The 25540-nt window shown below is 40.9% G+C and overlaps 1 protein-coding gene across 2 annotated transcripts in view; it reads left to right on the top strand.

Moving 5' to 3' along the window:
* The window catches only part of cntn5 (contactin 5), a 158024-nt gene that overhangs the window by 59940 nt on the left and 72544 nt on the right, over positions 1 to 25540 (top strand). For both annotated transcript variants that reach the window (XM_088345035.1, XM_088345034.1), the window contains 5 exons: positions 5922 to 6024; positions 13814 to 13995; positions 20344 to 20480; positions 20563 to 20692; positions 25304 to 25448. In XM_088345035.1, the coding sequence (XP_088201161.1) occupies positions 5922 to 6024; positions 13814 to 13995; positions 20344 to 20480; positions 20563 to 20692; positions 25304 to 25448 (697 nt within the window). The remainder of the gene's footprint in view (positions 1 to 5921; positions 6025 to 13813; positions 13996 to 20343; positions 20481 to 20562; positions 20693 to 25303; positions 25449 to 25540) is intronic.

Below are 25540 nucleotides of genomic sequence, written 5' to 3'. Positions count from 1 at the left end.
CTGCCGCTCTGGTGGCTTTTCGTGTGGGTTGTCCGGCGAGGGATGAATGGTGGAATTAGTTACATCCTCGCGTCCTTCCTCGCGTCCATCTTGCTGCTTAGACTTCGCACGCTTCACACATCTACCTGCACGGCAACCACGCTTCTGTTTTCTGTCCTTACGGCGGCGTTGACGTCGTTTATTAAGCGGAATAGCCGTCCACAAGGATGCCGGGTCTCTTTGAAGTTCGCTCGGTATATCATAGGCGGTATAAAAAGTGCCCGAAAAGTCGAAATTTAGACGCCCACCCAACCGAATAAGTTCGTCCCTACTGTAAGTATTTTTGGCCACACATGTGTCCAAAAGTGAAAGCAAAAAAGACAAGAGAACGGCAATAGATAGAAGATTAGCTGGAGAACGAGCCGCAAGCATGTATCCATGCGCCGCCGCCATAAGGCCTTTATTGGCATTAAAATGCCTTAAATCTAATTTTTGAATGTTCTAAAAATGCAAACACAAATATTTGGTAATATTTATCAATTGCTCTAAACAGTGTGTCCGTTACCTTTAAGTAAGATATGCAAACTCTATACAGGAAGGTAGCTAGATTTGAACCCATGACCTCAGAACTGAATCGCTGGAGCGCTAAGCCCTAGGCCGCCCTGCCACTAGTGAAATACATCTCATCTCATCAGCTGCACCGCTTATCCTCTGTAGGGTCGCTGGGGTGCTGGAGCCCATCCCAGCAATAATCGGGCAGTGGGCAGGGGACACCATGAACTGGTTGCCAGCCAATCGCAGTAGTGAAATACATGTGATACAAAATAGCAGCAAAACTACGGTTGATAACAAAGGTGAGGTGTCCTTAAAAAGTGGAAATTTAAATATCCTGGAAGGGGGATTACCTCATGTACGACCCCTAATCAAAGTGTCTTAATTTCTTCATGCTGATGTTTTTGAGTTTTTCCTTGCACTCGTGTAGGTTTTAGATCAGGGATGGTGTAATAGTGGTCTCTAATCTCTAAAGCCCCTTGAGGCTTCTTGTGAATTAGGGCTATACAAATAAACATGACTTGACTCAATGCCGGGAGTTTTGTGTTTTTGTCACGAGGTGGAGTGGAAGGGGGCTGTCACGAGGCGTGGTGGAGTGGAAGGAGTGATCGGACCGGAACGGAGGCAGGAGGCAGGAAGGGAGAACTCAATTGCGTAACGATCCAAAACTTTTATTCACGAAAATAAAAGTTGTCCAAAACTCTGGGACATGACAAAACAAACAGTTGTTTCTTCCAACTCAACTAAACAGGACAAGACATAACAGAACGGACAATGTTTAAAACTAAAACAGGACAAGGCATAACAAACCGGGGAATGTGTAATGAGCCAGTCCCCGCCAAACCCACAACCCAGCCTTAAGTAGCAGACCAGCAATCAGCTGATCTGTTACAGCTTGAGTTCGGGGGCGCGGCATACTGGTCGCCACGGCGACCGTGACAGAGCCCCCCCTTTAAGGGACAGCTCCTGAGGTCCCCAAAAAAGGAAGAAAACAAATAAAAAAAATAAAAAATACTACCTCACGCCCCGGAATGGTTCGACGCTCGGCAGGGTTGGGGGGGTCCGGCAGGCAAACTGGACCGGCGAACACGACGACAGATGGAATCAGAACCGGCAAACACAGAGGACAGACGGAATCAGGACCGGCAAACACAGAGGACAGACGGAATCAGGACCGGCAAACACAGAGGACAGACGGAATCAGGACCGACAAACACAGAGGACAGACGGAATCAGGACCGGCAAACACAGAGGACAGACGGAATCAGGACCGGCAAACACAGAGGACAGACGGAATCAGGACCGGCAAACACAGAGGACAGACGGAATCAGGACCGGCAAACACAGAGGACAGACGGAATCAGGACCGGCAAACACAGAGGACAGACGGAATCAGGACCGGCAAACACAGAGGACAGACGGAATCAGGACCGGCAAACACAGAGGACAGACGGAATCAGGACCGGCAAACACAGAGGACAGACGGAAACAGGACCGGCAAACACAGAGGACAGACGGAATCAGAACCGGCAAACACAGAGGACAGACGGAATCAGAACCGGCAAACACAGAGGACAGACGGAATCAGAACCGGCAAAACAGGTGAGAGACAAAATCAGAACCGGCAAAAACAAGCGAGTCAAAATCAGAAACGGCAAAACAGGAGCAGCAGAGTCGGACTGGCAGGCAGCAGAGTCGGACTGGCAAGCAGCAGAGTCGGACTGGCAGGCAGCAGAGTCGGACTGGCAGGCAGCGGAGTCGGAGTCGACCCGGCAGGCAGCGGAGTCGGAGTCGACCCGGCAGGCAGCGGAGTCGGAGTCGACCCGGCAGGCAGCGGAGTCGGAGTCGGCCCGGCAGGCAGCGGAGTCGGAGTCGGCCCGGCAGGCAGCAGAGTCGGAGTCGGCCCGGCAGGCAGCGCAGTCGGAGTCGGCCCGGCAGGCAGCGGAGTCGGAGTTGGCCCGGCAGGCAGCGGAGTCGGCCCGACGGGCAGCGCAGTCTGAGTCGGCCCGACGGGCAGCGCAGTCTGAGTCGGCTCGACGGGCAGCCGAGTCGGACTGGCACGCAGGGGAGACGGAATAGCAGGCAATCGGCACGGGAGTCGGGCAGGCAGGCATGAGAGTCGAACAGGCAGGCGTCAATTCTTCCCGGGACCCCATTCGGGGCACAGCAATGGCCACGACGGGCGGGGCCGTGGTTCGAACGGGCAGGGAAGGTTACCTCAGTGGGCGCTTGCCAAACTGCGTTCTCCAGCTCTCCCCAAGTCGCGCTGGGATCGTTCGCTGAGTTCTAGTCGTGGCTGGCTCATTCTGTCACGAAGTGGAGTGGAAGGGGGCTGTCACGAGGCGTGGTGGAGTGGAAGGAGTGATCGGACCGGAACGGAGGCAGGAGGAAGGAAGGGAGAACTCAATTGCGTAACGATCCAAAACTTTTATTCACGAAAATAAAAGTTGTCCAAAACTCTGGGACATGACAAAACAAACAGTTGTTTCTTCCAACTCAACTAAACAGGACAAGACATAACAGAACGGACAATGTTTAAAACTAAAACAGGACAAGGCATAACAAACGGGGAATGTGTAATGAGCCAGCCCCCGCCAAACCCACAACCCAGCCTTAAGTAGCAGACCAGCAATCAGCTGATCTGCTACAGCTTGAGTTCGGGGGCGCGGCATACTGGGCGTCCCGGCGACCGTGACAGTTTTTACAACACTGCTTTTGAAATTGGTCATTAATATAGCGTTATGTGATTCAAAAAGGTTTTCCATTGGACCCAAAAGTCATTTTTTATGCATCCTGATAAAAATGCTTCATGACTGTACCATTAGGGTTCTTGACTGAGGATCCATGAAGTAAAACGTCCGTTTTACTGTCTAAACTTTGGATGGTGCTATGGTTCCAGACTGAAAGTTTTTAACTGGACCAAAATGTGTTATAAAAATAAATAAATGAGAGTTTGTTTATCATAGCATCTTGTTCATACAGCATTTTTTAGTTTTGTTTATTTCCATTGTGTTATTTTTATTTTTTTGTTGACTTGGTTTGAAATGTTGCCCTGCGACTGGCTGGCACCCAGTTCAGGGTGTCCCCTGCCCACTGCCCGAAAATAGCTGGGATGGGCTCCAGCACCCCCGCCACCCTACTGAGGATAAGCGGTTTAGACAATGGATGGATGCGTGGATGGATGGTTTTGAATTTTTCAAAAGTCCTAAAAAGTCTTTCATTTAACTTGCCTTAAGCTTTAGGAACCCTGATAATCTTTATCTTCTGCATAAAATGTGCACATGTAACACGTGTTTTTTATTTTAATAAAAAAGTAACTAGACTTGGCGGGTTTGAAAACTATCGAAACAGCTTGTTGAACAAACCAAAGGCATAAAATATAACAATATGCACAAGAAAGTGTTGTTATACCTGTGCATAAAAGGACATGTGTAACACATGTGCTTTAGCTAAAAAGAATGATAACTAGCATTGACAACTGTCTTAACAACAAATTGAACAAACGAAACACAATGGTAGCACGACATGTGAGAATATTCATTCCCAGATTGTGCCCGCATCTAGAATTGCTCTTATCTTGAGCAATTTTTCCCGATACTAAATAATTGAAAACCAATTTCTACGTTACCATCTTTCCAAAACTATCCAAGTTAGCCCTAAATAGCTAAAATAAACACATCTTAATTATACTTGAACCACAGTCAAATAGTAATTGAAAATAAAAAAATACTGTAATAAGATAAATAGGACTTGAAAGCCTTGTTTTGTGCCACAATTTGGATTTTTTCTCGCTTGTTTCCCAATTTTTGTTCAAAATATCCCGCGTCTCGAACTTCTCGTATTTCAAATTTCTTGCATGTCCAATTTGTCTTATCTCAAGCAGCTCAAGTTCTAAATATCACGATTAAAAATACAAACCAAGGAGACTCAATATTGTCATAAAGCACCATTTTTCTTCTATTCTTTTTAAAACCAGAATTGCGGTCCTGCCAGTTTTTCGGGGACCCATAGTAGCAAGATGTAGGGAAATTATGTCATCCCCTTTTAGGTGAGGATCATGTTATATAAATAGAAATACATTTCTCGACCTGTGAATATTTTTTTATAAAAATGCACATGTTTATGATATTTCATGTATTTTGCTAATTATTTAAATCAATATTTTTTTTTAAATAAATGAATGATATTTTTACCACTAAAAGGCACTGAATAAAACACACTGTCCCTTTAAATGATTTATTTTCATACTAAATCTTAAAAGTAGGGTATGTAGTTTGATGTGTCCTTATCAAGTTTTAAATCAAATATTTTCTCTATCTCTATCCATCTGTTCTGGCCACGGAGTGTGATTTCATGCGCAAGTTCGCAGTTTTCTTTTGTTGTAGGATTTATTTATCTATCTACCTTGGTCATATCCCTCAAGAGGGGTGACCGACAGCAAGACACACACATACAATAACAAAGAAAATAAAAGGGAAATAAATAGCAAAAAAATACACAAACATTTTTGTAGGATTAAAATGGTGAAAGTAAGAATAGGACCATTTCAAATACAGTTAAAATGCCAAACCAAACCCGCCAACAGATGAAAAATTGTTTATTCAAGCACGTCTAAGAATTTCACATACAAAAGGCTTGACAGAGGCTGTAATGATCTTCACCAAGAAATCTGCATTAGCAAGTACAATATTTTGAAGTTGTGGAACCCACAATTGATGTCATTTAGTGCATGGAATTGAAAAAAAACAATGTTTGAAAAAATTTAATTTTGGACCGACCTCACCCAGACCCAAGTTCCAGCGGCCCCCAAGCCGATGGCGTTCGTGACCCCTTAGTGTATAACAAAACAGGCAAATCTTCTTTATCCTCTGCATAAAACAAATAGAACTGCAGGTAAGAAACTTGTAAAAAATGCAAAACTGCAATAAGCTCGTCCATTTGTTATCCCATTTAAGCGTTATAGAATATATAAGTTGAATGTTTTATTTTCATTGCAGAGAAAGAGATACAGTAAGCTATGGCCGGCATCACGTTCCAGCCGCTCACGTTATATCTTTTATTTGGAGCAAGGTCGAAGCCCGCAGATTGGATTCATGTGATTTTTCTGAAATATGGCACGGCCGAGTAATGAAACACTGAAAGTTCATTATTGCCTTGGAGCTAAGACTGCGTAGAATGAAATGAATAATTTTACAGTTACAAGTAAAGAACATGGTGGCGAGGTTTGGTGCGCCCTTTGTTTTGTACACTGCAAAAAAAAAAAAAAACCCGCCATACAACGTTATCTCTTTACGCTTTGGAATGAGATGTTTTTCAAGCCCCTTCTTACAGAATTTTCCCAACCATATGACATCAATAACAAATTATCTTGCGTGCTCTAAACATTCCAGGTGTGATGGGTGAATACGAGCCCAAAATTGAAGTGCACTTCCCTCCTTCTGTCCTGGCTTCTAGGGGTTCTACCGTCAGGCTGGAGTGCTTCGCTCTGGGAAAGTGAGTAAACAAAAGATGATGAAAGCATATTCTTCTTTCAATGTCTTTATTCCATTAGATGATTTCTTCAGGCGCGTTTTAAAGAGAGAAGGGAGTGTGTGTGCGAGACGGTTAGCGTAGCCACCCTCTGGGAAAAGGGCTAATGTAAGCGTGTGTGTTTTTGAATGAACGTACGTTGCGGGACAAGGTTATATTGGCTCAGCAAAACAAATGACATTGTAATAGTCGTCTGCCAGGAGCCTCAGTCTACAGAAAGTGCATTTCAAAAAGCACTAGCCTACTTATTTGAGTTAGCGGTAGCTGTGGGAAACGCTAAAAAGGTTTGTTCGAAACAGCTAACAAAAATAAGGCCCGAGGCTATTGACGACCCTACAGGCTTTTAACAAAGCTCACTGAACAAACGTACAAAAAGTGTTGTCTTGGTATTGAGCTTGTCCCCAATGTAAAAATGAAATGAAATGATGTGCATTTCTATAGCGCTTTTCAAGTCAATGACTTCCCAAAGCGCTTTACAATGTACTCCACATTTCCCAATAGCGGCCTTGCAGCCATGTAAGGCGCTAACCTGCTTATTGAGGGTATTTGGGGTTCAGTGTCTTACCCAAGGACACTTTGACATGTAACAAGGACGAGCTGGGATTCGAACCGGGATCCTTTGGTCCCAAGACGAGCGCTCTACCTCCTGAGCTACTGCCGCCCCAAATGTCTCTTTGTGTAAATTGTGATGATTTAACCCAATGTAATTGTTATCCTTAACATATATATATATATATATATATATATATATATATATATACAGTGAAGCATGGTGGTGGCAGCATCATGCTGTGGGGATGTTTTTCAGCAGCAGGAACTGGCAGACTAGTCAGGATAGATGGAAAAATGAATGCAGCAATTTATAGAGATATCCTGGATGAAAACCTGCTCCAGAGCGCTCTTGACCTCAGGCTGTGGCGAAGGTTCATTTTTCAGCAGGACAACGACCCAAAGCACACAGCCAAGATCTCAAAAGATTGGCTTCAGAACCACTCCGTGAATGTCCTGTAGTGGCCCAGCCAGAGTCCAGACTTGAATCCGATGGAACATCTCTGGAGAGATCTGAAAATGGCTGTGCACAAACGTCTCCCATCAACCTGATTGAGCTTGAGATTTTTTGCAAAGAAGAATGGGCAAAACTGCCTAAAGATAGGTGTGCTAAACTTATGGGATCATATTCAAGACTTGAGGCTGTATTTGCTGCCAAAGGTGGCTCAACACAGTATTAAGCAAAGGCTGTGAATATTTATGTAAATGTGATTTCTTAGTTTTTTTAATTTTAATAAATTCAAAAAAAGTAAAAAAAAAAAAAAATCACATTGTCATAATGGAGTATTTTGTGTAGAATTTTGAGATAAGAGATTAAATTAATACAATTTGAGGCTGTAACATAACAAAATGTGGAAAAAGTGAAGCGCTGTGAATACTTTCCGGATGCACTGTATGTATATAGATAGATAGATAGATACTTTATTCATCCCCTAAGGGAAATTCACATTTCCAGCAGCATCCCTAAGCTGAGAACAGTACAATAATAAAGCCAAAAGAATACAATATACAAATACCCAGTGTGACGTGCAAATGCCCACTTTAGCATGTTATATAGAGTAACCAAATAGTGCTACACAGAACACATAATGCAGTAAGATTCAGTAATATCCAATGTAGGTGGTATGGTTTAATGTGGGCCTTTACTCTGCCGGGTGGAGTTAAAGAGCCTCATGGCATGAGGAAGAAAAGATCTCTTCAGTCTGTCCGTAGTACAAGACAGTGACAGCAGTCTGTCACTGAAACTGCTCTTCTGTCCGGAGATAATGCTGTGAAGCGGATGCGATGGATTGTCCATGATTGACCTCAGCTTTTTCAGTGCCTGTCTCTCAGCTACTGTTGTTAGGCTGTCTAGCTCTTTGCCCACAACAGAGCTCGCTTTCCTAGCCAGTTTATTGAGACAAGAGGCATCCTTCTTCTTGACGCTGCCTCCCCAACACGCTGCCGCATAGAAGAGGGCGCTTGCCACTACTGTCTCATAGAATATTTTCAGGAGCTTTTTGCAGATGTTGAAGGAGGCCAGCCTTCTGAGGAAGTAAAGTCGGCTTTGCCCTTTCCTACATAGAGCTTCTGTGTTGGCAGTCCAGTCCAGTTTGTTGTCCAGCTGCACACCCAGGTATTTGTAGGTCTGGACAAATTCTACACATTCTCCCTTGATGGTTACAGGAACCGGATGAGTTCTGGTTCTCCTGAAGTCCACCACCATCTCTCTGGTCTTGGTGGTGTTTAGGTGCAGGTGGTTTGCGTCGCTCCATCGGACAAAGTCCTGAATCAATTTCCTGTACTCCTCCTCCTGCCCGTTTCTGATACATCCCACGATCGCAGTGTCATCTGCAAACTTTTGCACATGGCAGGACTCAGAGTTGTACTTAAAGTCCGATGTATATAGAATGAATAGGAACGGAGAGAGAACGGTCCCCTGCGGAGATCCTGTGCTGCTAACCACGGTGTCCGATGTACAGCCCCCCTGTTTCACATACTGCGGTCTGCCTGTCAGGTAGTCAGTAATCCATGTATATATATATATATATATATATATATATATATAGCGCAAAAATACCTCGGACAATTTTTCAATCTTCCTTGCCACACAGCGATTCGCCCTTGTGCAAGAATGATGCACATCACACACCCCATTATGTTTATAATTAGTTCTCTTGAATTATTCATAAGTGTCTGTCATCCCATGTCTCTAATCTAAAATAAATCAGTGTAAAACCGCATCGCAGTTTACCTCCATTCCAATCAGCGTCGCTCATTACCTCCAGAATTTCCTGACGCTGGGGACGGAAAATTCTGCCGGACAAAAGAAAAAAAACGACAGCAGCTGTGCCTGGCTCGCTTCTCTCTAAACTCGATTCTGCCCGATAACTTCCTGTCGGAAAGCCGTTTTCATTTAGTCAAGACTGTTTTTGCTTTTTTCCTGATCGAGGTTGACAACCGATTTTAGGAGTTGATGCGGCTGTAGGACTTTTCAGCGGATAGTTTTTTAACATAGCTACTCTCATTAGGGGCTGGCGCTGCAAACGCTAGTGTGAGTTGAGCTTGCATTTGTTTTTGTTGTTGAATGAGGCTGACACCCAATTTTGCAGCCAACATGACTAGGTAGCGACTTTTTTCCCATGAAGCCACTAGCAATAGCAGCTTGTGATCAAGACTGCTGACCACTGATTTTGGTGGGAAAACAATATTTTGCGGCTAGTGTTTCATTATTGTGGCTACAAGCATTTAAGGCAAGTGCCGTGGATGCTACCATGAGCAGTTAGTAAGCCTTCCCCACCATTTGGTCTCTCACCATTTCCAGTGAGTTAATACTTTCTTGATCGAGGCTGACAACTGATTTTGGAGCAAATACAGCCTGTAAGAAGCTATTTTCTTATGTGGATACTAGCCTTGCTGCGGAAAGCTAGCATGAAAAGTTGGAAACTACCTTGCCTGTAGACCTTCGCCATCATTACCATCCCAAAAAAGTCAGCAGTGGTCAGCCTCGATGATTACAGGCCCGTCGCACTTACGCTTGTGGTCATGAAATGCTTTGAGAGGTTGGTGTTCCAGCATATAAAATGTTCAATACCCACCACTGACTAAACAATAAACCACCCCATTCATGCCGTGCTGAGCCATTTGGAGAAACATGTCAGTTATGTCAGAATGCTCTTCCTGGACTGTACCTCTGCAGTTAGCACCATCGTCATGGTCAAGGAACTCTCCCACCTCTCCCTCCATCGGCAGCTGGATTACGGACTTTCTTTCCAACCTCCGCAAGATGTGAAACTCGGCCAACATGCATCTTCCACCCTGATGCTGAGCACCGGATTCCCACAAATATAGGTGTTGAGCCATCTGCTGTTTATCCTATATACCGCGAACTGTTCACAAACGCACCCTACAAACACGATTGTGAAGTTCTATGACAACACCACCTTTCTCTGACTTCGCTCCGATGGGGATGAGACAGTAAACAGGAAAAAGATGGAGATGCTGACGGCGAGGTTTTCGAAAAATATACGTATACTTAACAACACAAAGTTCAAGGAAATCTTACTCACCTTTAGGACGGCAAGTACAGAAGCATCATCAATGTGGAGACTGTGGTGAGACTCCCCTCCTTCAAACTCCTGCGAGTGCACATCACCGACGACCTCCCCTGGTCAGCTAACACCAAGGCTGTGGTGAAGGCCCAGCAGCGACTCCACCTCCTGAAGCTTTTCAGGAGGAACAACTTTGAAATGATGCTGCTATAAAGCCACACTGGGGAGCATTCTAGACAGAAAAAACATACAGAGAGTAATCAGCACAAGCCCAGACGATCATCGGCTGCTTTCTGCCCAGTCTAGAGGACCTTTGCTAGCTTAGGATACTGTACCAGAGCCATGAACATAATTTAAGACTCGTCTCATCCAAGCCAACACCACTTTGACATGTCCTCTGATTGGTGCTATGGGTCCCTCAAAACAACGACAAACAGGCTCTGAGACAGCTTCTTCCCCAAGAAGAAGTTTTTTTGGCTGTAAATGCATGGAAATAATGTCAATAAATCAAATAAAAATATCACGTCAGCAACAGTTCTACTTACCCTTCAGTTCACAGCTCAAAAAGTTTAGGTTCCCAGTTTTTTCAGTTAAAAATGCAAAATCAATCATCCACGCCTGAGCTAAAAATGCTATCTTCTCCTTTTTCAAAAAAATGTGTCGTTCAAAAAGAGTCTTCGGTTGCCTTTTTAGAGTTTTTCACAGACATTGTAAAAAAAGATTACAGTTGCCTTCAACTCGTGGGATTTTTTTGTTCGCCATGCGCTGCCAGGCGGGTAATTACGGTATAGCATGGAAGCTTTTGTGACTCCATGTTGGAGGACTTTGCTGCGGCCACAGTCGCTTCGCAAATGAGACTCAGAAAGTTTTCTTTCACTTTAGTTCAAAAAAATGCTTCCTCCCATTCACTATTAGAGTTATACCGTTTCTTCCTTTTTCCTGCAATGATTAAGGAAGTGGGAAACCGATTTTGACTTTCGCGATATTCAAGATTGAGGCTGCGATTGTCATGTGCACTTACCTCTGCCCTGTGTTAGGAGAGTTCTCAGATTATCAAACTCCGCTTTATTGTTTTTGTTGTTTTGTTTTTTTAGGTTTTTACATATAGTTATTTTTTTATTTCTTTTGTTCTTAATTTACATCACTGTAATTGCAGCACAACTTGATTACATTTTAGAGATTAATAGTTCGTGATTAGGTCTATTTTTAGATCTTACATGTGATATTGTTGCCACGGGCGGTAACGGGCCCGCGGGCACTGGCTTGGAGACCCTTGCATTAGTGGCTAGCACTGCAAATGCTAGCATGAGCCACTAAATGGGATCTCACAATTTTTATTCAGTTGAAACTGCATTTTTTGGTGTTGATCAAGACTCACAAGGGAGTTTGGAGTGATGGCAGATTTCGTAGTTTTTTTTTTTTATGCCGGTTTAGCGGCCGGCGCTGCAGAAACTGATAATACTAGCTATTTTCAGCAATATGACCATATAAAGATTCAGAAAAAAATAGAGATCAAAGATGTTTCACTGGCATAAGTGCAAGCTAAAGTTAATTTAAGTTGAAGTTACTTGGCTACATTTCTCAAAACAAATGTCAGCAATGTTGTCCTACGCGCACTAAATTATGCAAATGGGCAAAAATTCAGTTTTGTCGCATTAGACATATGTTTCATAATAAGTGTTCTATTTTAGAATAAATAACACTGAGGCTTTCTGTGTATTCTTTTGTATCAACCTTTGTCCGCTGGGAAAAGTCTGGAGTTCTTTCTGTTGGAGGAATTAATGCTTGGACAGGATCAAAATTGAACCGCCGCATTTTTCATTTCGAGAAAAAGGCGGCTTCCCTTCCGATTTACGTTCCCTTTCCGTTTGGCCCGAAACCTTTTTGGATCCTTTCACCCAAATTGCCGTGCAAAAGCCCACTTGCTTTGGAGTTTAACTGACCCCGAAGGGAATCAAACTCCACAAATCCTGGCAGATGTTTGTTCGGGAGGGTGCAGTATTGGTTTGTTATACCTGAGATTTCTGCTATCAAATTTTAATTTGTTGCTGTTTTAGGAAAAAAAAAAAAAAAAGCCGTGTGACAATCAAAGATCTTAATCGAGTGAATAAAAGCCATCATTCACGGCCTGGCAACAAGTTGATGTCGAGCTTAATTCAAGTGATAATACTAAAGGTGGCTGCTTCGATTGTGGGGCATGCTAATTGGGATGTCATCTGCAGAGGATTAAACCAAATGAATAAATAAAGTGCCGTACATTCAGTTTTCATCTTGGGGCTTATTAGTTTAGTCCACTTGACAGGGTTGGCTGAAATAAAATGTAACTGTCAAAAGCTAAATGTCAAAAAATTATGTCAATGGGACAAGAAATATAAAAAAATTGTTACAGAGTTGAATCATCTTAATGAAATTAATTATTTTTTTACATAATATCCTTTTATCCATCCATCCATCATATACTGCATATCCAAGGTTAGGTTGCAGGGGCAGCAGCCCCAGCAGATAAGTCCAGACCTTTTTATTCCCAGCCATTTTGTCAAGCTTATCGAATGGGATCCTCAGGCGTTCCCAGGCCAGCCCAGAGACGTCGTCTCGCCAGCGTGTCCTGGGTCATGCCCAGGGTCTCCCGCCGGTGAGACATGCTCGTAACACTTCCACAGGCATCCCTATCAGATTTTTGTATTAAGAATTATTGTTTTAATGAATTTTCCCCTTTTTTTTCCCTGCCATTTGTGGTAATAATTGTGTTCCTTTCAAAAATATTTTTTAAAGTGTTTTACTATTACATAATACATAAATAAATAAATAAATAAATAAATAAATAAATATACACACATATATATATATATATATATATATATATATATATATATATATATATATATATTCAAATCCAGCTATCAACCTTCCTGTGCGGAGTTTGCATGTTCCTCCGTGGGTTTCCTCCGGGCACTCCGGTTTCCTTCCACCTTCCAAAAACATACATGTCAGGTTAATTGGCCGGTCAAAATTGTCCCTAGGTGTGAAAGAGCGAGCTAATTGTCTGTCCCTGTGTGCCCTGCGACTGGCTGGCAACCAGTTCAGGGTGTCCCCTGCCCACTGCCCGGAGATGGCTGGGATGGGCTCCAGCACCCCCGTGACCCTACTGAGGATAAGCGGTGCAGATAATGGACTTATATATATATATATATATATATATATATATATATATATATATTATATATATATATATATATACATATATTTTCCAATGGGACAATTTCTTTTCATGTTTGGACCTACTTTTTAGCTCACCTATTATTACATTGACTGGGCTTTTTTGAGACGAAACAAGATATCCAATCAGCTGTTTGACATTGAAAAATGTAAACCACTTGATTTGACATGAAAAAAAATGGAAAGATATCCTCGAAACAAATCCGCATTTCCTTTCGGAGTGAGTGATTGATGGAAGTCGCATTTCTGCCGCTCGACGAGCCGTCACATCCAGTTGTCATACGAGTAGCGGGAGTGACAGCCTGATACTCTGCTCATCCATCATTCGCGTTCCGGCTTGTGCTTGTATACGTATCACCGCCTCGGTTATACTTCCCTAAATGCAACCGAATGAGACAGCTATGCTTATATTTATCTAAAGTGCAGCGGGAATTGTAACGTATCTTTTTCGCCGGCAGTCCAGTGCCTACCATCACGTGGAGGAAGCTCAACGGCAATATCCCCAAAAAGGCTCGATTGCGCAAATCACAGGCCGTCCTGGAGATCCCCAACGTTCAGCTGGAGGACTCAGGGACGTATGAGTGTAAAGCCGAGAACCCCAGGGGAGGGACGGCTTTCAAGGGACACCTGCAGGTCTACAGTAAGTCTTAACTCTATATATACTTGGGTATATACAGTGTATGTGTTTAGGTATATATATATATATATATATATATATATATATATATATATATATATATATATATAATTAAACCTTTCTGTGTGGAGTTTGAATGTTCTCCCCATTTTTTGCGTGGGTTTTACCTCCGGGGACTCCGGTTTCCGCCCGCATTCCAAAAACATGCATTTCAGGTAAATTGGCCGGTTTAAATTGTCCCTAGGTGTGAATAAGCGAGTGAGTTGTCTGTCATTCTGTGCCCTACAACTGGCTTGCAACCAGTTCAGGGTGTCCCCTGCCCACTGCCTGAAGAAAGCTGGGATGGGCTCCAGCACCCCCGCAATCCTACTCAGGATAAGGGGTGCAGATAATGGATGGATATATGTCTGTACTATTGTATTGAATGTTTATATGTTTCCTGTGATTATTGGTCGAATATCAGTTACCTTTATGAATATTACATCGATTCATAAATGCTTTAAAACCTATTTCATTCTCACCATGCTAAGAGACGCAGTAAATTCCAGGGAAAACACAAAATTGAACCAAGCGTTCCAGTAAAGCCCTAATAACTTTTTCATAAGCTCTTAGCGAAAATGCCGTGCAGTTGCCAACAATATTTTGAAACTGGATTTATTTTTAACTACGATGCGAGAGACGACCAGTGTAAAGGAAACTGTAATTATAGATAAGGAAAAAATACTAATGACTGAGGCTAATTAGCTGCTGCTTTTATTTTAAGAAGGAGGTGGGTGGGCAATCTGATTTTTGTACATTTGGCTCAGGTCATTGATTCAAACACTTTATGAAAAAGTTGAACAGTACTAAAAAATATAAAGTTTGGAAGTTTAGGCTGATACAACACATTTCTTTTCCCATGTTAGAAAAAAACATTGAAATATAATTTAACGTTATAATTTATAAAAACAGAAACTCAAAGCTCCTTCTTGTCACTTGGCAGCAGCAAAGATTCTATCCATATTTGGCAATACCTATCTATGATGAACAATCATAAACTATATAAGCGCCCAACTTCAACGAACTATTACTAAAATGGCATTGTTAAATGTGCTGCTTATTAAGATTCGACACCTAATATTGATGCGCTTGTAAAAGCAAAAGTATGCCAATTTCCATGAGCTAGCAGCACCAAGTAGACTGCAGGAGTGCAATGAGAGAGAGAGGGAAAAAAGGTGTGATGGCACAACATTTGTTTGGACATTTTATCAAAAAGATTTATCTGGTCTCATGTCAAAGACAATATTGTGCAGTATTTTTTTCAGTTTTAGTTGGCCCAGCATGGTAGTTGTATCAGCTGTTTTATCCTGTTGACTGCTAAAACTTTGGTGTTTTTTATTTATTTATTTAAAAGCAGTATGAAAATTGAGGAAAGCATACTGTGTTTGTATTCATGTCTCCCACTTGAGTTTGTTTTGTGTGGTGAGTTAGTTCAGGCGAATTAAAACAAACAATTTGTTCACACATTCAATGCCAAACATAAAAATCATTTTTTTCCACAATTCTTGAATACATGTGTTGTGCTTGGACTAGCTCGTTTTCCTCTGTTTTTATAATTTAAAGGGTAGGCTACAAATGTAGGTTGAATGATAAATCGTAGTAAATTCAGTATTTGGCTTTGATTTTTTTTACTGAGAAAAGAACCTGAGAAAAAAAAGGCTGGATTCAACAAACTGAGTTTGGCATGCCTGCTCTAGTTACTTAAAGCCATTTGAGGTATATACCTGGGCCTAACTAGTCATTCATTCATGCATTTATTTTCCGTGCCACTTATCCTCACAAAGGTCGTTGGGGTGCTGGAGCCAACCCCAGGCATCTTCGGGCAGTGGGCAGTGGACACTCTGAACTGGTTGCCAGCCAGCTGCATGACGTGGAAGAAATCTGTCTTATCAAAGATAGTGCCTAGTCTTATACTGTTGTGGCCGCCCACCAAAGCGAGGGAGGAGGGGGGGTATACCTTTTCCTTTTCTTTATGTCATACTCATTGGTCTTAACTGGTTCAAACTGAATAATATGTGCAAAAGTGCTTTTTGATAGAAATACGCCAAAACAGGGAAGGTCACAGCATCCTAAACATACCCCCCTATTGGAAACATTTGATACTACACATGACAAAATGAAATATAATGAAATTATCTGCATTTACATAGCGCTTTTCAAGTCAATGACTTACCAAAGCGTTTTACAATGTGCTCCACATTTCCCAATAGCGGCCTTCTATTGCAGCCATGTAAGACGCTAACCTGCTTATTGGGGGTATTAGGGGTTCAGTGTGTTACCCAAGGACACTTCGACATGTAACACGGACAAGCCGGGTTCGAACTAGGATCCCTTGATCCCAAGACGTGCGCTCTACCTCCTGAGCTACTGCCGCCCCCCCCCCAGAAAAAAAACACTTGAGGCGTGTAGCAGCACTTAACTTTCAACAAACCTCCACTAGAATCGACCGAAGCACAATGATATATTTTGCTATTTTGATAGCGTCATCAAGAACGGGCAGTTTGATGACCGTTTCAAATATTCGCAGCTCCCAAAAAAAAATCAGCTGCTTCTGTAATTTTCTTTGAAGTTAATTTACATCCCTTTCATTTCTGTAGATTAGCCTTCATCGTTTGTACATTATTAACACAAGTGAGGGAAAACTTTAATACAAAAAAGAAAAAAACTGGCCTTGAAAGATTAAACCAAGAGTACAAACGGGCGTCGGTTGGTTGCTCGGTTCTCGGTGTCTGATTAATATTCTTGCTCCCGCGCGAGACGAACGATCCAATGCAAGGTCCTTGTAAATTTTATATTCTCATGAATAGATGTTCTTGCGCTAAAAAATGCATCGACTTCTGCATGATTTCTTACTGAAGTCGCGGCGAAGAAGTTCTACAGGATCAGAGATAGTCTTCAAAATCTTAAAAATTAATTACACCCCGGGATACAACATAGTTCTGTTCTGAGGCGGGGATCGTAAGGTGAATTGTCATATGGTGGGGGGATAAAAACATATGCTACTTAGCGAATGGGTCTTAATTCCCATCTAAATATTTTCTGACAAAGTATATGGATTTTATGATCTTAGAACACACTTTTTAAATTATTTTATTGCTTTATTTGCGTTTAATATACAGCAAAACTCCGGGATACGGCATTAATCCGTTCTGAAGCGGGGATAGAAAGCTTTGCTTCTTAGGTAATGTGTTACATACCCCATTAAAATATTTTTGGGTGGTGGAGGAGTTAGTAAGTACATACACCATCACACAAAATAGTTAACATGAGCTAAGTTAGCAAGCTGTATGTTTAATTAAAACATCAGAGCACGATAACCACATGACACCAATCGTATTAATATAGTTGTATGTACTTACCAACACGCCGCCACCACCACGTGATTTCCTTGTCAGAATGACGTCATTGGTGCAGACAGTTGTCACTCAAACATATCTGACCAATAGGAAAGCACCCGCCCACTGCGGGATATTTGTGTGAAAATGATTCAAACACCCAAAAATAAACAGACTTCAAAACTTGTTTTCACTTAAAAAAAAGTTCAATTAAAAAAGCTTCAAATGACTTTCTATCTTTACTTTTGTATTTTATTTTTGCATTTAAACTTTTTTTCTTGTATATTTTGATTAAAACCATTTTTGTTTGGATTGAAGTCAAGTCAAGTCATGTTTATTTGTATGGCCCTTTATCACAGAGTCTCAAAGGGCTGCACAGACCACAGATTATTACAAACCACTGACTATTATCATACCATCCCCTGATCTAAAACCTACATCAGGGCAAATAATACACAGATATTCAACATAAAATATTGGTTATTCATATGCTATAGAATAGAGAAGTGTGTTTTAAGCTTACATTTAAACATTTCCACTGAGGTTGCAGATGGAATCTCAGGGGGAGAGCATTCCACAGCACCAGGGCCCGAATGGAGAACGCTTTTAAACCTGCGGATTTCTTCTTGGTTCTTGGGATGACTAGCAGACCAGCATTTTCAGAGCAAAGACTCCGGACCGATTGAATAATAAAGACACAAATGTCCTACCCAAAACGGAACGGGAATCAGGAAGTTGGAACTCATTTGCGTAGACGATCTGTCACTTTAATTGAGAAAGAAAAGTTGTCCAACACACAAACGGACCAAAAACAAAACAAAGCAGGCTCAAATGCAGGCAAAACTACAGACTAGGCATTTAACAGGATTAAACAGAACTTGCCGGAATCCCACAGAATGTTACACCAAAGTGCAACAAAGTTCAACAAGCACAACAAGCATAAACAGGTTCAAACAAGTGTAAACAATGATCTGGCAAAGGGCAGTTCCAAAAGTCGCGTTTAAGTACCCATAGGGGTAATCAGGAAAATGCAGGTCAGCCGGTGTCAAGGGGCGGGGCCAGCTGGGCGCCATGACGACCGTGCAGGACATGACAAACATGATCCAAGCACAAAAAAGATTACTTCAATCAAAGAAAACATTTTCAATACCCCCCAAAAAAAGTCCAAATGCAATTTTTTAAGTGTCCAATATTTTTTTGCATTCAAACACTTTTTTTCTATGATTGACACTGTTTTTTTTTTTGATTGACATAAAGCTTTTTTTCTTTGATTGGTTTGATTGAAACAAATTTATTTTAAATTGAATAATAAAGACACAAATCTACCTCCATATTTTTGGGCCTTGAAACACACTTTATAAAATTTTTGTATTAATTTATTCAGATTTATTATACAGTCGAACCCCGGGATACGACATTCCTGAGTTTTGAACCAGGGGTAGAAACCGATGCTAATTAGCTAGAGTGTTCCAAACCGCCGTTTCAGTGAGTACAGCTACTTTTGACATTTGTTTATTTAGATATTTATGTATTTCTGATAGAACTATTTTATTGACATATGTATTTATTTTACTGGAACTATTTTATTTATTTTTTTATTTATGTATTTATATAATTTAAAAAAAAATCCTCAATGGTACCCTAGGTAAAAACACTGTAATACAATATTCATAGTCAGAACTATTTTTATGTTATTTACCTATATGATTTAACAACATTTTAAATAAATATACACGTACAATACATTTTTACGGCTTCTTTTTTTTATTGTACCGATCATTAAATGGCAAATTAGGGTAAGGATGCATGTGCCTTTTTCATATTTCTTGATCTTTGCAAGCTTCCTTTCCATGGTTATCATGTTTTTGCATCCTACTTTAGCATCACTGCATGTCCTGGTACCCATAGCTAATGTTTGTAACTTGAGATTCTGAAATGATCCAAGAGAGAAGGCATATTGGATGGGAGTTCAGCCATCTTTATGAGAACCTCACAGAAACAAATAGAAGACCAGCATCTTAAATTATGTTGACCAATAGCAGACAGGCATCTCGGAGACGCTAGTGATCATATGCACGAAACCTGCAAAGTTATAAGGTTTTTAGGGGTGTGGTAGGGAAAATGATGTAATGAGGGGCTGAAAAAACATCTTTTTCTTTAAATTGAAAACTTCATAAGACAGGAATAGCCGTATCACAGGGGTCGACTGTATTTTATTACAAATTGTTGTAGTACTCGCTTTTGATTTTTCTTTTTAATATTAATCTTTTACTTGACAAACACGGCACATAAATTATATTGAAAAAAATATAAGGATTGCTATTTTTCATATAGACAGTCTAGTTTTCTTTTTTAGATATTGGCATTTATTACATTTTTTAACATGTGCTTGGCAAATACCCGATGTAACCTTATAATAACATTTATGATAAAATTAAGAATACTGTATAGCTAAAGCAAGATGTCAAAAACAAAAAAATACAAAACTAAACAAACAAAAAAAATCATATGCTCTATTTTTTATGTACGTGAAGTAATTTGCATGATGAGCCTAAACATCTAAGGGGAATTTGTAAGGCACTTTTCAGCTAATGGTGTGTCACTCAAAATGCTGTATAAAAAATATTAGTAAAATAATTCAATAAAACCCCCTCTTTTTTCCTGGGATGACACCACAAAATGGTTAAAATAAAATAAAAGCAAAATAAAAAGCAATACAAATTAAGTTATAGAATAAGCAAAATTATGGCAAGGCACAGACTAACCATGTGGGGAAAAGGGACCAGAGGAAGGCTTATCCTCATTGATTGTAACATGTGATGTCGTTTATCATAGCTGAAGCTATGGATAGTCTCATCTCAAGAATCAACAACAAAAACAAGATGTAGGCTACATTAGCAACATTTTAGCGATTTTGCTAAAAGCATTACCGTCCCCGTCCCCTTTGCCCCTCTTTCTCTTTCGTACTTTCTTTCAGCGCTGCCGCAGTGGCTGAGGATGATTAATGACTCTCAGTTGGATAGCGGCGAGAAACTCCATTGGGAGTGCAAGGCCACGGGGAGGCCCCGGCCTACCTATCGCTGGCTCCGGAACGGCTTGCCCTTGACATCCCAGGTACAAGCACCTCGACTCTTCTTCTTTTTTTCGGCCGAGAAAAAACGTCAAGTCGCCGCTTTTTCTTCTCTCGTCCTTGCAGGGTCGAGTGGAGATCGTCAACGGCGAGCTTTCGATTCACAAGTTGCAACCCGCCGACTCGGGGATGTACCAGTGTGTAGCGGAAAACAAGTATGGCGCAGTTTACTCAAACGCTGAACTAAAGATTTTAGGTACGTAGTATTTAAAGCTTCAGTATGTTATATAGCTTACTTTACACTTACATTTATTAAAAAATAAAAAAATAAAAAATAAGCACCCCCTACTTCGTCCTTCAGTGACACTCAGCTTCCACAGTTGAGCCTTGCATGTGATTTTCACAACATCCTGTGATTTTCTCACTGTTTCCTTCTCTGGCCAATTGTCTGCAGGCTATTGCGTGCCAGTAGCCAACACTGTTATTGTCAGCGGTTCCTGCTACGTCCTTTAGTATTACTTGCTTTTTACAGCTAGTCATACAAGCGAAAGTCATGGAGTCCCGTAATTTAGGCATCACCAACTTTGTTCCACTGTTTTCTTCTCAAGCCACTCCGCTGTAGTTTATGGCTTGCAACTGTAGTTATTGATAGTTGATGCTGCTTCACTATACTCACCTTAATAACCTGGCCATGCAAGCAAAAATAGCAGTCCATTGTTTCAGGCATAACCAACTTCTTTTTTTTTTTTACTGTTTCCTTCTCTTGCCACTCAACTGGGGGTTATGGATTGCTTTTTATACCATTGAATGCCGCAGAGTTCCATAATTCAAGGTCCCGAGTCTAAACAACATCTTCTACTGGCCATTTCAGTAGCTTCCAAAATGGTGCACAACACAGCGGCAGTGTAAACAAAATATATTGAATAGTAACCTAAAAGATTTTTGGGGGGTCTGGAGTTCTGCAGTACAAACATCAAACGTGTATCCACACGCTGGCGGAGAGTATATGGAGCAGGTTGTCAGAGATTGCATGTGTCCAGATGAAAATGTATGAGGCCAGAGACGGATTGAGACGTCGTCCGTCAAGGCTTCCTGCCGATAGACTGCATGAATAAAACACGACTACACTCTTTGCTTTCCTTTTTTTTTTTCTTCCTCAAGTGCCGCAACTTACAGCGGGCATAGATCGGCACACAGGACCCTTTCACTTCAGACTTTTCTAATGAATACATGAATTTATTGCTTTATAACGTAGTCAAAAATATTTTTTTGACTTAATGAATTCCTTTGCCCTGTTTGCCATTTTGCATTTGTGTATGTGTTGCTAGATGCTTAAAACTTCACCGAAAACTAGCTCATTCTATGCTTGAAAACGAGGATCACCCATGCCGGAACTAACTTATACGGTAAAAAAAAAAAAAACCAAGCATCTCTTATGCCTTAAATAACCTAATTCTACGCTAAGAATTGGCATCCTAAATGTCAAGAACCACCATATTCAACTCCAAAGAATTTGCCCCTTTTAGTGATTCTATTTCTGTGTATTCTGTTTTTTGTTTTATTGTTTTTAATTCCCTTGCCCCTGCCCCTTCCTATACCTCTGCCGTTTTGTACTTTACATAACGAACGTACTAAAAGAAAAATGTTTCATTTTTGCGTGTTTGGTGCTACATGCTGAAAGCAACCATTTTAGGCCATAAACAGTCTTTTCCTATGCCTAAAAACTACCTTATTCCGTGACGAAAAATTGCATCTTCTATGAAGAAAACTCGCTTACTCAACGATCAAATCTGGTTTCTTCTACTGTGTAAAATTTTGCCATCTTCTCTGGCAAAACTTGACATAGTCTTTTTAGTTATTTTAAAAAGTTTAGCTAAAGCTGTTCCAGTGCTACATGCTGCTTCTGGTCTACTGAAAACAAATAGCATCTTGTATGCCAAAATTTTGTGTATTCCACGCCATAAACTGGCTTATTATTAGTCAAAATTAGCACCTCTTTCTATGTCAAATAGTATTGCTATATTTTATGCCAAAAACTAACATCTTTTTCGCATTCAAGTATATCACAGCGAAAAGTCTTAGTTTATACGAAAAACTAGCTCATTTTACTCTAAAAACGAGCAGCTTATACGACGTGGCCAATGTTAGTGATCTCCTTCTTCAGTTCTAAATTAGAGACTTTTGTAAATAACCAAAGTGATTCGTGCTGGGTTGTGCTTCAGTTACGTTCAAAACAAAGCGCTAGCCGCTATTGTCATTGTTAGTTGCTCTGAGTAAACAAAGCATCCTTTGTCCGTCAGTGTCACTGCCCTTTTTAGTAGCTTATTCCGTTTGCAGCTAAATTTAGCCACCAAAAACAGCCAACATTAGCTTTTAGCTTTTTCCAGCCATTCTTAGCTCGTTTGGTCATTTGTTGTCACTTGCAGGGTTTAACAGCAGCTTTCGTGCCCTTTTAATAGCTGAAATTCGTCCCTGCTTCTGTAAGAAAATATCCTTCATCTCCATTTTAAGCTACAACGACCTCTGATGGTGTATCATTACACACTGTCATTTTAAAAAAAATAGTACAGATCGGCAGAACAACTTTCATATCTTCGTTTGGCCGGCAGGCTGAACTATGTCCTTTGCGTTGTTGATGCATTTTTTTCTCCTTGTCATCTTGTATGCTGGAACGCAGCTGGTGACACCCCGTGTCCCCTTTTGCGTCCCCCCAGGGACGCTTTGATTTACTGTCAGGGTGGTGTGCCCTTTTTTTGAAGGGGAATTTGTGACATTTGTCTGGAATCTAAAGACATTTTTTTCTTTTTGTCCGTCTAATTGATGACTTCCTGAACAAACGTAAACAGTTGTCCTTATATCATTTACATTTAATTATAACTTTTTTTTAATTAAAATTGTGAATTGTGACTTGCCCAAGCAAAGTACACTCAGTGCAATATTTGCATATTTTATTCAATTTTAATTTGAATTAATAAGAGACAGCTGTCAATTTTGATCAACTTCCTGGGATGGGCTCCAACACCCCAGCAACCCTTCTGAGGATAAGCGTTGCAGATAACGGATGGATAAAATACAATTATATTGGAAAAGTATACTTCAAATAGTTTAAGATATTTTACTTTTACCAATGTGGCATATATTTTTGTGAAGGCCTTTGTTCACTTTTTGCACACTTTGACTTTTGGGGGGATAAATAGATTAAATGAGCAAAACAAGATGGATTATCTTAAGTACAAATTTCCTCTTTTTAAAAAATAAAAACCTTAACATTAGAAAATACAGTTCAAATAGGCAAATGTTCCTGCAGAGGTTTAAAATATTTTACTTTTACCAATGTGGAATATATTTTTGTGACAGGCTTTGTTCTCATTTTGCTCACTCTCACTTTTTTGGGGTTCGGTGGATTGAAAGACAAGAGGTTAATATAGTAATTATTGTGTCAAATAAGTATAATGAAATTTAAGTGTATTGCAAAACTGGAAGGACATTTTTTAGGGCGGACAAAGTGGCAGGACCCCCAGGAATGATGACGCGGCTAACTCAGGGCCAGCGTCACCCTGCGCTAGTAGGTTGGTTGGCAGCGGGTAGCTCCGCCTGGGTCATGTCGCCCAGAGAATCTCACTCAACTTGCCTGGAGAATAACACAGAGTTTGAATAATGCTGGCTGACAAAGCCTGGCAGCATGGAGATGGCCCTCACGTGAGATGGTTTAGGATGATCTCTACACAATTAGTGTGCCGTTTCTTTTCCTCTGTTTTTGCATTGGATGGGTGGATGAAAGGACATTTAATATTGGATGGTTAGCATCAAAGGATGGATGGATTTATGTATTAAGAAATAGATATGGATAGAAAGATTAACCAGTGAATGCATTCATGGATTGATTGATGGGTGTTTGTTTGGTTTGACGGACGGATGGATGTAGTGATATTAAGGAGAGACACATGCACGGATGGATTGAGAGAATGAAAAATCAATAGATAGATTTGTGCATGGATTGATGGATGGATGAGAGAGAGAGAGAGAGAGAGAGAGAGAGAGAGAGAGAGAGAGAGAGAGAGAGAGAGAGAGAGAGAGAGAGAGAGAGAGAGAGAGAGAGAGATTAAGCAGTGGGTTGAATGGAGGGAGAGAGGGATCAATGTATGGGTGAAGGAATAATGGTTAGTTGGACGGACAGATAGATGGATTGTTCGAAGAATAGATGATTGTACGAATATTGAATGAAGTATAACACTCAAAATACATATTTTAAACTAAATTAATCTAAACATTTGCAGGAAATAGAGAGATCAATCTAGATTAAATATTTCAATCTGGAAACTGCACTAGTATCGATAGTACTGTGTTGTTGTGTGAAAACAAAGTGATTTGCAGCCTGTCACCCTGGAAGAGGGATTACCTCATCTGCAGCCCCTCCTCAAGGTTTCTTTATTTTCCTCATGCTGAAGTTTTTGAGTTCATCCTTCACCTTATCTAGCTCTCAAATCAAAGGATTTTGTAATAATGGTCTGTGGAGCTCTTTAAGACATTTTGTGATTTAGGGCAATACAAATAAATGACAAAAAAAAAACTTTAGTGGTAGGGTGTGTTTCAATGGCCAAAAATCCTGGGGGCATCTGCATCCATCCCTGTAGGTGTGGATAAGACATTCCACATGGTTGAACTGTGCTTTGCTGTTATCATATTTTATTCCTATTACTATGGATTCTGTTTTTAATTGTAATTTAACCATTGTGTGTCTTCAAATTCGGTGTTTCGGGTTGTTGGGTGCAGATAAAGGAGGGGATTTTATTGTCTTTTTGTACACTGAATGTTTTTATACTGCACTTTGGGTGGCAGTTTATTGCCTGATTTTCTAAATCCGCAGCATCGGCGCCAGTGTTTTCGCCCAATCCGGTGCGTGTCATCGCCACGTTGGGCAGGGACGTTTCCATCGAGTGCAAACCGAGAGCCTCACCCAAGCCACGCATCACCTGGAGGCGGGATGACCGCAGGATACAGCCCACTAAAAGGTAGACGCTAACATTTTTTGCAAGCCATAACAGTTTCATTGTTATGTGGCTTAATCATAAATTAATGGTATGTAAATGTATTTTGAATGTAG

The sequence above is a fragment of the Urocampus carinirostris genome, chromosome 10 (genome assembly GCF_059441175.1).
Source record: "Urocampus carinirostris isolate Australia breed hairy pipefish chromosome 10, RoL_Ucar_1.0, whole genome shotgun sequence".
In the NCBI taxonomy this organism is placed as follows: Eukaryota; Metazoa; Chordata; class Actinopteri; order Syngnathiformes; family Syngnathidae; genus Urocampus; species Urocampus carinirostris.
Note: the sequence above shows the minus strand (reverse complement) of the source record. Positions and strands in the feature narration are given on the sequence as shown.